This window comes from Gopherus evgoodei, chromosome 22 (assembly GCF_007399415.2).
Source record: "Gopherus evgoodei ecotype Sinaloan lineage chromosome 22, rGopEvg1_v1.p, whole genome shotgun sequence".
NCBI lineage: Eukaryota > Metazoa > Chordata > Testudines > Testudinidae > Gopherus > Gopherus evgoodei.
Genome location: NC_044343.1, coordinates 857,567 through 871,274, shown reverse-complemented (window position 1 = coordinate 871,274; position 13,708 = coordinate 857,567). Strand labels below are relative to the sequence as shown.

Sequence of the window (13,708 nt, the reverse complement as noted above, 5' to 3'; positions counted from 1 at the left end):
AGGAATTCTACTCGTGCTTCAACATTTGGAGACTGGCCTTTGCCCTTCTGTTCATATAGCCTGTCCCAAATGACGCCCTACTCAATCTGCCGCCCTGCTAAAGGAAAGCCAGCGATTTACAGCTGGTTTAGGAGAATGGAATGAAATGGCAATCAGACAAAGGTGGCTGTAACTTGATCTGTTATAAGGAAGCTCAGAACAGCTGCTTGAGTCGCCCCATGGGGAAAGAACAGTTCTCACCAGGATCGAAACTAGTTCTTGTCACCAGCTGCATTGCCCACACCTGAGAAAACAACACAGCAGCACTCAAGGAGCCCAAAGATGCTCAGGAATCCCAGAGACTTCTTACATCTGGGCTGGTTTGTTTTTTAAAAACTGAATTCAGGGGTATGGGCTCTACAATCACTCCAGACATGACAGACTGATATTCCTCCAGCCACAGTAGAATCTAATCCCAAGGGGAGAGCAGGAGACGGGCCAGGGCAGAGGTAGTCCCTACAGAATATCTGGCACATAGGGAAGGAAATATTCATCGTCTGGGACTTCAGCAGGAAGTCACCCTCCTTGGGAAGCACAGAGTCATATTGGCCAGTCCTGCCTTCTTATCAGCTAAACTGAAACTGTCAAATTTTACTGTTGAAATAATTTTTTTTTAATTAAGTCTTACAGAGCTCTCTCCTGCTCACCAGGATACAGGGAAATGCTCCTTTCCAGAATTCAGTCATCTCCAGTCAAAGTTTCCAGGAATACCATTCCTTTAAATGCATTTTAGCTCCCAAAGCAAGCTACAGATCATGAACTGTGCAAGAGCTCCCTCCCATGGGACAGCTTAGAGCTCTGAGTTCACGGAAGGGGAGCAGTTGCCTGGGAAGGGATTTTGTGAAATCTTTATTTCACCGCTGGTGTCATCAATTCACTTAGCTTTCTGCCTGTTGACAAGGGCTTTGATTTGAGCCCACAGACCAATGAATGCCTCCCACATCTCACAGAAATTCTGGGTGTCTGGGATGAGCTATAATTCAGGCCAATTGCAGTCAGCCTCAGCAGAGCCAGTCTGATATCCTTGATTTTTTAAAAATGGCTCTAGTCTGAAAGGGAACAGAAATACCCTACCCCTCAGTGCAAATGGAGAGGTGACAAAATCTACAGCTTCTGTAATAAGTGCTGAATTTGAATGAGCTTCAGTTATGATTTTTGAGTATTTTTGCTGTACCCGACACAGCTAACGCAGGCATCATAATTAGTACCTGTGCAGCAGAAAAGTGACACTGGAAATTTACATGAAATGGTCAGACGTTTACAAGAATTAAACAGTGGTAACAGTGATTGGTCTGAAATCTGCTCGTTGAGGTCAGAAATAGTTTGTGGAAGTATTTTGAGCTAGTAGGGGACTGCATGGCTTGGGGTCATCTGAGTTGGCATCTCCCCAGAGTTATTATACAGACTTCTCTACTTACGCTTCCTTGTAAAAAAGCATAAATCCTAGGAGATCACGGAAGTCAGGTGGCCAGTACGGTTCCCACTTTAGTAGGATCTTATCATGAGATGTTTTGATAGACGAAAACTTCAGCAATTCATTTTCACCTGAAGCAAAAGACAAAGGATATTGCTTTTTACTTTATTTTAAAACTGAAGCGGTTTCTTTTAAGTTTCTGTTTTGCATAAACACATTTTAGAACCAAAGCTCTGGGAAATGCTTAGAGCCGAGAAGAACTGTATAGTTTAGATTACAGTTGTAAAAATGGTAGGACTGTGAACAATCCAATGGACTTACTGATTAGTTTGCTCAACATATCCAGTTTACAGGTTCTCTGTTCAGTGAGATGTCTGTTGTCAGATCTACCTACTAGTATTCACTTATACAGTGCAGATAACTTGGGTCAGAAACAAATGACACTCTTGTAAAAATTCTTATAAAAGAAACTGTACTTACATGAGCTGGTGTTGAGAATAAAAAGCATTAAAGCAAGAATCGGGGAAAGGACTTTTTGCTTAACATTGCATCAGTGATACAGCATATGCTTGCCATGGTGACACACCTAGCTACTATTGTGGAGACAAAAATGAGCCAGGCTGAGCAGCAGAAAAATGGAGGAAAAAGCAAAGCTGAACAGACTTTAACAAGCCAAATCTAGTGAAGAATCAGATGTTTACAAGAGCATTGTCTACAGAATGGAGACCCAAGAGAAGCCATAGTCAATTATTTAAAGTGATAAAGAAATAAAAGTTGCCTCAACCTTAGACAGACAGAAATCTAAAGCCTAAATGGGTTAAAATTCATGCTAGTCTGCAGAGACAAGACCAATGAAATGATTTGTGAGGCTGCTCCAGCTTCTGCCCCCACTGTGATGAAATGCCCAGTCCTGCCAGAGAAGAGCAGGGTCCCACTGCAGAGAAGAACATGAACGACAGAAGCCACTGCAAGGCAAGAAGGCTTACAGTCTATTATTTCGAAAGGACCCAGGCAGGATAAACTGTGAAGCATTGATTGGATTTGCCATTAGCTGCACAAGGGAGGAAGGCTGGTGTTTAGTCCAGAAAAAACAGTGGATTTTTATTTTTATTTTTTTATAAAGAGGATGCTGTCAATTTGAAAACTAGATTTGAATCAAACAAAAAGCCAAACACATCATGCCTGCCCCAAACTCCCCATTGTTGAAGAGGAGCAAACCACAGCTGAGCCCACCAGAGGTAGCACTGGGAGGGAGGAGGGCTGCTTTAAAGACAAACTGGACAGCCTGCCTGGCAGCTTTGCACCAAGAGTCACACACAACCACACAAGAGCATGGTTTGGGCCCCAGATCCAGTGTCTCACTCCCTGGGCCAGCAGAGGCAATGCCCTCTGGCTCTGGGAAAAGCCCATTGCTGTTCTTTGGCTGGAGAGGGGATAGGAATCCTGCAGAGGCAGCACCCTCAGATCCAGTTCACTCTGCCTCACCTAAGGCTGCAGTGGGTCTGAAAGGCTTGACTGGCATCCGTTGTGCCCTGATCAACCTTGGGAAAGCTTGGACGGCATCTTTGGCTGGGAACAGGGTGAGATGCTGGCTCTGAGCACTCAAGCTAAGGCCTGGGAATGCTGCTAGAGGCAAAGCTGCCCTCTCTGTATTCCTTAGCTCTGTTGACATGGGACCTTCCTTATTATTACTTGAAAGGAAATGTCAGCCTTTAAAAATAAGTCACATTTCTGCTTGAAAATTTTCTCCAACGGTTGTCACAGCAACAGCTCCAGACGAACCGAGCAGAAATACTCTCTCCTTTTCCGTTTATTTTGCAGCCTACAGTTCATTGTCACCACTTCCCATCGCACAGAGAAAGGAGATAATTAAACATGTGCACAGCAGCAGGGCCCAGATGCCCCAGTCAGGATTGAGGCTGTGCAAAGACACAAGGCTGGCCAGGCCCTGCCTGAAGAGCTCCCAGTCAAAGGGTGGGAGGGGGAAGGGCACCACAAAATGTTTTTGGGAAAAACTGTATAACCACATAAGCTGGCAGGGGGCCTCCAGGGCAGAGATCAGACCTGAAACTACTTTTAACTCGTGGCAAGTTGAGGGTGTCCCTTCAGCTAGTTTACAGAGTAACTGATCTGCCTGGGCTTTACGCAGAGAGCACCAGGACAGTCCCTGCCCTGAGAAGTTCACAAGACAGACAAAGAGGTTAGCAAGGGGGTGCATACAGCACAGATCTCTTCACATTATGAAGCTTCCTTACAAGAGGCTTGGTCGCCATTTGTCTTCAGGGCTATGTCATTCCTCTCCTGACGTCCCTTAGTCCCAGAGATCTCCTCCATTTTGTGGATTTCTGATAAGCACAGTTTGGGGTTATAATGAAAGAAGAGCTTTCCCCTTGCTATGCTGAGGTTGTGTTTGCTCCAGTCCCAGAGCTGGCGCAGGTTCTGATTGTCGAGGGCATAGAAGGAATAATTCCTGTGAGAAGAGAGAGAATGGATGAGGATGGGTTTTCTCATGCACTAATCCAGACATAACATGAAAGTTCCCCACACAGAACCCGTAAGGACAGGCTGCAACTATGGGCAGACAGCAATTAAACACATGTTTAAAAATAATTTGCTAACATTCTCCTGATGATTTACATTGGTCCCCAATATGTAATAACAGACTGAAGCATCTTATATAAAAACTCACCCAGCTTCTAACGTCTCCCCTTTAATCAGATGTAGCTTACGAAAAAAAGAGAGAGAAACCAAGGCATAGGAGCGGCGAATTTTTAGGTAACCTGAGATTTCTTCAATCAAGCCAAGATTCGCTTCAAGCTCAGCTGCTATGTTATCTGGGGAGAGGGAAACAATAGGTTTAGGCTCTCTGATACCATGGTGATGAGCACTGTACCGATCCCATACTTCTCTGTATAAATGGATACTGTTCTAAGAGATCTGCTCTGGGAATTATTCTGGAGCAGTTCCATGGCCTGTGTTATACAAGAGGGGCAGTCTAGATGATCACAGTGATTCCTTCAACCTACGAAACTTAACTTACGTTTCAATAACTAACTACATAGAGGGATTAATTCCTGAATCACTGTGGGGCTGTAGCATGCTTTCTGCACACAAATTCTCTGCATTCAAAGCTTTAAAAGCCCTGCAGAGCTCTTAGGCTCAATGGACATTGCTTCATTGTCTTTTTGGACATTCAGTTCTCTCTCCCCACTGTCATGCTTTTCCACATTCTGCGAGTTCTCCCTGATGCAGCTCATATGATGCAGAGCTTACTTCCTCCACGGATGTTTATGACTAAACTTCCATTAACGATGGTGCAGCCACGAAGCTCCTGTGCAGATGTCACTGAATCAATTATCTTCTCTTTGCTGTAGTCACAAACCTTCGGACAGGGCCCTGCACATGGAGAACAATGCAGGCTGAAAAACAAGAGAGTGCAGAAAATATATGAGAGATGTTTTTGCATAGCATAAACTGGGGCTTCTCCATCAGAATTCATACATGCAGGGTAACCAATTGAAAACGCAACAGTATTTTGACAATATGCTGAGTGACTCACTTGCATCACACATAATATCTGGCTCTAAACAGCCTCACATCACACTTGAATATTCCTAAAAATCACTTTTTTCTTCGTTGAAGTCCCAGCACTGGAATACAAGATATTGTGACAGAGGACAATTTCTCCTCACCAGTCTGTGAATCAAAACCAGAATGAGAGATCTGATAAAGAAAGAACCATCTGATGGTATAAGCAGCTTTGATTTAATTCAACAATGAATCACAGGACTGGAAGGGACCTTGAGAGGCCATCTAATCTAGTCCCCTGCACTCATCTCAGGATTAAGTATTATCTAGAGCAGTGTTTCTCAAAGCCGGTCTGCCGCTTATTCAGGGAAAGCCCCTGGCAGGCTGGGCCAGTTTGTTTATCTGCCACGTCCGCAGGTTCGGCCGACTGCAGCTCCCACTTGCCGCGGTTTGTTGCTCTAGGCCAATGGGGGCTGTGGGAAGGGCAGCCAGCACATCCCTCGGCCTGTGCCACTTCCCGCGGCCCCCATTGACCTGGAGTGGCGAACCACAGCCAGTGGGAGCGGCAATCAGCCAAACCTGCAGACACGGGAGGTAAACAAACTGACCTGGCCCGCCAGGAACTTTCCATGAACAAGTGGCAGATCGGCTTTGAGAATGACTGGTCTAAACATCTTTGATTTTAATTCAACAATGAATCATAGGACTGGAAGGGACCTTGAGAGGTCATCTAATCCAGTCCCCAGCACTTATCTCAGGATTAAGTATTATCTAGAGAATCCCTGACAAGAGTTTGTCTAACCTACTCTTAAAAATCTCCAATGATGGAGATTCCACTACCTCCATCAATTTATTCCAGTGCTTAGCCACCCGGATAGTTCGGAAGATGAAATTCCTATGGTGACAAAGGAAAGAAGACAGCTACTTCTCTTCTCACCTAGGCATGTCTGCATGCTGTGCTCCAACTCAAATGGTATTTATTGGGAAAAAAAAATTGTAAAGATCTTCTAGAACCAACAGCTCTCTGTTCCTTCTTGCTAATATGCCAGATCCTGAACTTTTTAAGCCCATGGCTTTTCAAAGTCATTCACATGAAGAGGAAAATGATTCTTTGTGAGGACAAGATTGTAGCTCCTGCTCTTAGGGTTAATTAATGCTATTTGTAAGAAAGCCAGGCCCATCCTTCATCTTAAAGTAGTTAACCAAACAGATAATTCATGAACAGGACGCAGGACCTTTCCTAGGATTTCTCTATCAATAGCTGGAAGGCAGTACACAGAACTGTATTTAAAAATGGTAAACAGATTTATATTGATGTGTTTTGGACACAGGATACTTTTTTTTAAATGGCAGTAAAAAGACAAGCTGTTCTTGCAGTTATGACACCAGCACCGACTTTCAGTATAATTCAGAGGAAGACTGTCATCTCCTCTAGGAAAAACACCAGGACATTGTGAGCAAGTCCCAGTGATAGAAGGACTGGTGTGAGCAGGAACGGGCAAGAGGAGGACCTTGCTGTTACATACAAGCAATGCAGAGCCCACTTTTGGGGCTCTTGGTTCATATGTTTGAAATACAAAACAGGAAATAGACTAAAAAAATCCAGCCACAGCATAAATTCCCTGATTTGTTAATCAAGGAGCAAATGTTCATGAACACAAAACTACAGATATTGAAAGGAAATCTGACTCATCACAGTATGTAATTTTATTGCGGGAGAAACAAGGTTTTCTGCAATCAACAGCATATAACTATGTACATTATTTTATTCTTTTGTCCTTAAAGCCCTGAGAATTGTCAGAAAGACTGTATTCCAAGGGTCGGCAACCTTTCGGAAGTGGTGGGCCGAGTCTTCAGTTATTCACTCTAATTTAAGGTTTCACATGCCAGTAATACATTTTAACATTTTTAGAAGGTCTCTTTCTATGAGTGTACAATATATAACTAAACTATTGTTGTATGTAAAGTAAATAAGGTTTTTAAAATGTTTAAGAAGCTTCATTTAAAATTAAATTAAAATGCAGAGCCCCCTGGACTGGTGGCCAGGACCCGAGCAGTGAGTGCCACTGAAAATCAGCTTGCGTGCCGCCTTCGGCATGCTTGCCATAGGTTGCCTACCCCTGCTGTGTCCTCTCTTCTGCACATGCAATACTTGTTTGTTACATTTTCCCTTAACCATAGTATGATGGTTTTGCCTACAATGCCATATGGCCCATTCACAATGGCTATTAGCATATGTCTATAACACCTGGAGATGGGCAATTAAATGGGGAGGCTTTAAGTTATTACAGAGAATTCTTTCCCAGGTGTCTGGGGGGTTGGTCTCAGGGTCTAACTGACTGCCATATTTGGGGTTGGGAAAGAATTTTGCTCCAGAACAAATTGGCAGAGACCCAAGGATTTTTTGCCTTCCTTTACATCATGGGGCACAGGCCAGTTGCTGGTCTGAAGTACAGAAAATGGTGGATTCTCTGTAATTTGAAGTCTTTATATCAACATTTGAGAATGTCAGTAACTCAGCCGGAGGTTACGGGCCTATTACCGGAGTGGGTGGGTGAGGTTCTGTGACCTGCAATGTACTGCATGAGGTCAGACTAGCTGATCATGATGGTCCCTTCTGGCCTTAAAGTCTATGAGTCAATAAGACGCAACACTGGAGTTGTTTCTCAATCAAGGAATAGAATACAAAACTCTATGATACAGCAAGTGTGTGTCTCTAAATAAGTATGATATACAACTGATAACACAAGCAGCAACACTGGGCAACAACATGGACATCACTTACTTGCTGGAGTTCATGATGTATCCCGATGGGCACTCATGAACACACTCATTGTTGTGAATAACATGGCACCCGGATTCCCTGGCATTTTTACACTTGTTGTGCAGCTCCTGGCAGAAGCTGAAGGTCACGCAACGCCACCCCTCGAAGCGGTAGTACTTGGCTGGGCAGGTCTCCACACACTTGCCATCAAGGTAAAAGTTACGGCAAGCCACACACTTCTCAGGATTGTTGGGCTCCGAGCAGTTGCCCAGGCATTCGCTGTGACAGCACTGACCATCAGAGGTGCAGCCTTGTGATTTACAATCAGGTGGACAAACTGCAAAGACAAAAATGAAAAACATCTGAGCACTTGTTGAGAGCCTGCTGATATAAGGCCCCAAAGTCCCTTTGCTGCACAGCATCATCCCCCCAGCTTTGCAACTTCAGGCTTGTCTACGTGGTGGGGTAACGTACACTACATGCATGAGATTTCTAAAGCACATTAATTGGAACATGTAAACTCTTCTCTGTGCACTAGTAGCTCCTGAGAGTGTCAAACTATGTTAAAGCACAGTAGGGAAGTTCTAGTGAACATTGCAGGGTCTGCACATACCAGTTAGTGCACAACGTGTTTGTTTGCTTTAGAAATCACACGCCTGTAGTGCACCTTGCTCCTCAGTGAAGACAAGCTCTTAGTTTCCGTAGCGACACCTGCTCAGAAGCTGAACTGGATGTCTGATTACCTCCACTTGCCAGTTCCAAATACCAGGCTTTCACCCATGCTGCTACATGGAGGTGGCATCTTCTACCTCTGGACATCCACTCTGACAACTCATTGGTCCAATTTAAATATAGGTTCAAAGCAGATTTTTCTAGTTCTTAATCTCAGTTTTATTCTTCTACAACGTGTTCTATGTACAGCACGTTGGGGCTCAAAAGAAGTGCGTTTCTGACTTTGCAATATCAAATCCCAGGTAGTAATGGATAATGAATGATAAAAAGCCTCACACAACAAGATCTTTCAGACCTTGGGATAACCAATTAGACTGAGCAGATTCCAGTTCCTTAGTCCACTAAACTAAACAGAGCTCCTCACAACTCACTCAAAAGGAAGCTCCTAATGATGATGCAGCAAAGAATTTATTTGCAATGATCCTTTAATTTAATCCTTGGCATTAGCTGGATATTCTCAATGGTCTCTTAGCTTTATACTAACCTGTCATGATCTTTGTTGGGGAAGAAGAAGAGGGGAAACTGACAGACCTGAGGTCCTAGAAGAAGGGCACCCAATACTTCAACATTCCTCCCCAAAGAATGCAAGAAGAAGGGAACCGACAAGTGTTACTGCTTGTGGTTTTCATGGTTTGTTTTTTTAATTATCCACTACTCAGCGCTTCACAATACTCTTTAACGAGTGGTTTGGGGTTTTGTACCAGAAACCACACAGCACTATAGCCTGGAGCAAATACCATAACTAAAGCTGAGTGACAAACTGCGGGGCCAGTGCTAAAGGAAACTACCTTTCTGCCACTTCACTCATTGTTTGGTAGGACTTTCAGGCTTAGTCTTACTATTAATGTTAGATTGAGGAGTAAATCAAATGCAATTATTGCATTTAAAACACAGCCAATGAACTTCAGTTCAGAATGTTATAATGAAAGTCTGAAAACAACTAACAGAGTGAGCATAATAAGTCAAATATAAACAGCTTTGATCCAGTGTGGCAAATAAAATAACAGGAGGCAAGATTTAAGGACAGGGACACAGCATGGGAGTAGAGTTAATTGTAGGATAACAAATGCCATTTGGACTATAACTGTATTGCCAAGCATTCAATCAGAACATGATCCTATTCTCACTGGAGTCAATGGACATTTTGCCCACGGGAAACGGGCTCTGGGCCTTTGGTTTGAGGGTGCATTTGGTGGCATCTGTAGAACTGGTTCTCACCACCACTCTCTAAGGCCTTAGCTACACTTGGAGGTCTGCAGCGCTGGGAGAAACAGCTGTCTTTGTACAACTGTGTAGGGAAAGCGCTGGAGTGTGGCCACACTGACAGCTACCAACGCTGCAGTGTGGCCACATTTGCAGCATTTGCAGCGCTGTTGGGAGTGGTGCATTACCGGCAGCTATCCCACAGAGCATCTCGTCCCAATTTGGCGCCGTGGGTTGTGGGAAGGGGACGGAAGGGTGCGGGTCATTCTGCTTCCTGTTCCAAAGCCCCGTGATGCATTGCTTCACATCCCAGCAGTCCCTGTTTTTCTGTCCACGTTTGGCGCCATTGTGACTCTCCTAACGGTTTCTGTGCAGCGCGATTTCTGTGGGAAATGGAGCCCGAACTGCTGAGAAGTATGCTGATGAGTCTCACCAGCACATCACGTTTGGCAGTTGAGCTATTCCTTAAGCTCCAAAGTGATGAGGAGTCCGAAGATGATTGCGAATCGCCTGACGCGTATGACACAACATTGCTTGTGGCTTTCACGGAAATGCTCAGCACCATGGAATGCCGCTTTTGGGCTTGGGAAACAAGCACTGAGTGGTGGGATCACATTGTCATGGAAGTCTGAGATGACGAGCAGTGGCTGCAGAACTTTCGGATGAGAAAAGCCACTTTCATGGGATTGTGTGCTGAGCTCGCCCCCACCCTGCGGCGCAAGGACACGAGATTGAGAGCTGCCCTGCTGGTGGAGAAGCAGATGGCTATTGCAATCTGGAAGCTGGCAAATCCAGACAGCTACCGATCGGTTGGGAACCAGTTTGGAGTGGGAAAGTCGACCGTTGGAGTCGTTTTGATGTAAGTTTGCAGGGCCATTAATCGCATCCTGCTAAGAAGAACTGTGACTTTGGGGAACGTGCAGGACATTGTGGATGGCTTTGCACAAATGGGTTTCCCTAACTGTGGAGGGGCGATAGATGGGAGGCGTATTCCTATTCTAGCACCACCCCACCTAGCATCCGAGTACATTAATCGGAAGAGGTGTTTCTCTATGGTTCTCCAGGCGCTTGTGGATCACCGTGGGTGTTTCATTGACATTAACACAGGCTGGCCTGGAAAGGTGCATGACGCACGCATCTTTCGGAACACTGGCCTGTTCAGGAAGCTGCACGCAGGGACTTTTTTCCCAGACCGGAAGATCACAGTAGGGGACGCTGAAATGCCCATTGTGATCCTTGGAGACCCGCTTACCCGTTAATGCCTTGGCTCATGAAACCGTATACAGGGAAGCTTGACAGGAGCAAGGACCGGTTCAAATACAGGCTGAGCCGGTGCTGAATGACTGTGGAGTGTGCTTTTGGCCTTTTAAAAGGGCGCTGGCGATCTCTGTATGGGAAGCTAGACTTGGGGGAAAGCAGCATCCCTGCGGTTATATCCGCGTGCTGTACCCTCCATAATATTTGTGAAGGGAAGGGTGAAACATTCAGTTAGGCATGGACCTCTGAGGTTCAAAGCCTGCAGGCTGAATTTGCACAGCCAGAGAGCAGGGCTACTAGAGAGGCCCAGCACAGGGCTTCAAGGATCAGGGATGCCTTGAGGGAGGAATTTGAGGCTGAAAACCAACAGTAATATTTGGTGCCTTGCACGGGAGTGAAGTGCAGTGGTTACAATGTTAGTAGGAATCTGTGGGTACGTCTACACTACGAGATTATTCCGATTTTACATAAAACGGTTTTATAAAACAGATTGTATAAAGTCGAGTGCACATGGCCACACTAAGCACATTAATTCAGCGGTGTGTGTCCATGGTCCGAGGCTAGCGTCGATTTCCGGAGCGTTGCACTGTGGGGGTAGCTATTCTGTAGCTATCCCATAGTTCCCGTACTCTCCCCCCTCCCTTAGAATTCTGGGTTGAGAGCCCAGTGGCTGATGGGGCAAAAATCATTGTCGCGGGTGGTTCTGGGTAAATGTCATCAGTTATTCCTTCCTCCGGGAAAGCAACGGCAGACAATCATTTCACGCCCTTTTTCCCTGGATTGCCCTAGCAGACGCCATAGCACGGCAACCATGGAGCCCGTTCAGGCTTTTTTTTTTTTTTTTTAAATACAGTCACCGTATGTGTACTGGATGCCGTGGACAGAGGCGATACTCCAGCGCTACACAGCAGCATTCATTTGTTTTTGCATGATAGCAGAGACGGTTACCAGTTGTTCTGTACCGTCTGCTGCCGGTGTAAATTGGCAATGAGATGACGGTTATCTGTCCTTCTGTGCTGTCTGCTACTATCATGGGTGCCCCTGGCTGAGATCGGCAGGGGGCGCAAAGGCAAAACTGGGAATGACTCCCCGAGTCAATCCCTTGTTTACGGTTTCTAAAAATAGAGTCAGTCCTGCCTAGAATGTGGGGCAAGTGTACTAGAGAAGCAGTGTATCAGAGAGTACAGCTGCTCCGTGTCAGATCCCGCAGAAATGATGAGCTGCATGCCATTCACGGGGGGTGCCCTTGCAACAACCCCACCCGTTGCTTCCCTCCTCCCCCAACCTTCCTGGGCTACCGTGGCAGTGTCCCCCCCATTTGTGTCATGAAGTTATAAAGAATGCAGGAATAAGAAACAGTGACTTGTTAGTGAGATAAAACGAGGGGGAGGCAGCCTCCCAGTGCTATGACAGTCCAGGCAGGACAGAATCTTTTCTTTACACAGGAAAGGGAGGAGGCTGATGGAGCTCGGCCCCCAGTGGCTATGATGAAGACTGTTACCAGCCGTTCTGTCCCATCTACTGGGAATGACCAGGAATCATTCCTATTTTTACCCAGGCGCCCCCGGCCGACCTCACCTGAGGCAAGCCAGGAGCACTCACGCCTGATGGTGACGACGGATATCAGTCATATTGTACTGTCTGCCACCGGGGAGGGGAGAGGAGCGGATACTGCTCTTCACTGCTGGAGCATCACGTCTACCAGCAGCATTCAGTAAACATAGGGTGACACTGAAAGAAGTCAAGAAACTATTTCTTTCCGTTTTCTTTCACGTGGTGGTGGTGGTGGTGGAAGTAAATTGACGATCTATTCCCTGAACCATGCCTGACGATGTGTTTGAACCTACTGGCATTGAGAGCTCAGCCAAGAATGCAAATACTTTTCAGAGACTGCTGGGGACTGTGGGATAGCTGGAGTCCTCAGTATCCCCTCCCTTCCTCCATGAGCATGCATTTGAGTCTCTGGCTTCCCGTTACGCTTGTCACGCAGCACTGTGTAGCCTGTAGATTTTTTTTTCAAACGCTTTGGCATTTCGTCTTCTGTAACGGAGCTCTGATAGAACAGATTTGTTTCCCCATACAGCGATCAGATCCACTATCTCCCATACGGTCCATGCTGGAGTTCTTTTTGGATTTGGGACTGCATTGCCACCCGTGCTGATCAGAGCTCCATGCTGGGCAAACAGGAAATGAAAATCAAAATTTCGCAGGGCATTTCCTGTTTACCTGCCCACTGCATCCGAGTTCAGATTGCTGTCCAGAGCCGTCACAGTGGTGCACTGTGGGATACCGCCCGGAGGCCAATACTGTCGATTTGCGGCCACACTAACCCTAATCCGATATGGTAATACCGATTTTAGTGCTACTCCTCTCACTTTTATATCGATATAAAGGGCCTCGTAGTGTGGACGGGTACTGCGTTAAATTGGTTTAACGCTGCTAAAATTGGTTTAAACGCGTAGTGTAGACCAAGCCTGTTTTTCCTACGCTGATTTGCAGTGCCTGTTTCTTTCCTGGGCTAAGGTATCTTTGACTTTTTGCAATAATAATGACTGTTTTCAAAGCAAATAATTAATTTATTGAAAAGAAAAGAACTTTATTGACAGACATACAATATTTTGGGAACCTAAAAGGGCAGGGGGGTGGGGTTGGAACTGTACAGTCACAGGTTTGAATATGTCGTGTCTGGAGTGCTGTGCAATGACTGCTGCACTTCAGGATGCCTATACTGCATGGTGATGGGGGTTGAGTGCAGAGGGTAAGGGTCGTAG

At 45.6% G+C, this 13,708-nt stretch overlaps 1 protein-coding gene across 3 annotated transcripts in view; it reads right to left on the bottom strand.

Moving 5' to 3' along the window:
* INSR (insulin receptor) overlaps positions 1-13,708 on the bottom strand; it is a 116,179-nt gene that overhangs the window by 23,953 nt on the left and 78,518 nt on the right. For all 3 annotated transcript variants that reach the window (XM_030540061.1, XM_030540062.1, XM_030540060.1), the window contains exons 3-7: positions 7,767-8,082; positions 4,727-4,872; positions 4,143-4,287; positions 3,709-3,923; positions 1,458-1,584 (exon numbers count right to left, since the gene is read on the bottom strand). In XM_030540061.1, the coding sequence (XP_030395921.1) occupies positions 1,458-1,584; positions 3,709-3,923; positions 4,143-4,287; positions 4,727-4,872; positions 7,767-8,082 (949 nt within the window). The remainder of the gene's footprint in view (positions 1-1,457; positions 1,585-3,708; positions 3,924-4,142; positions 4,288-4,726; positions 4,873-7,766; positions 8,083-13,708) is intronic.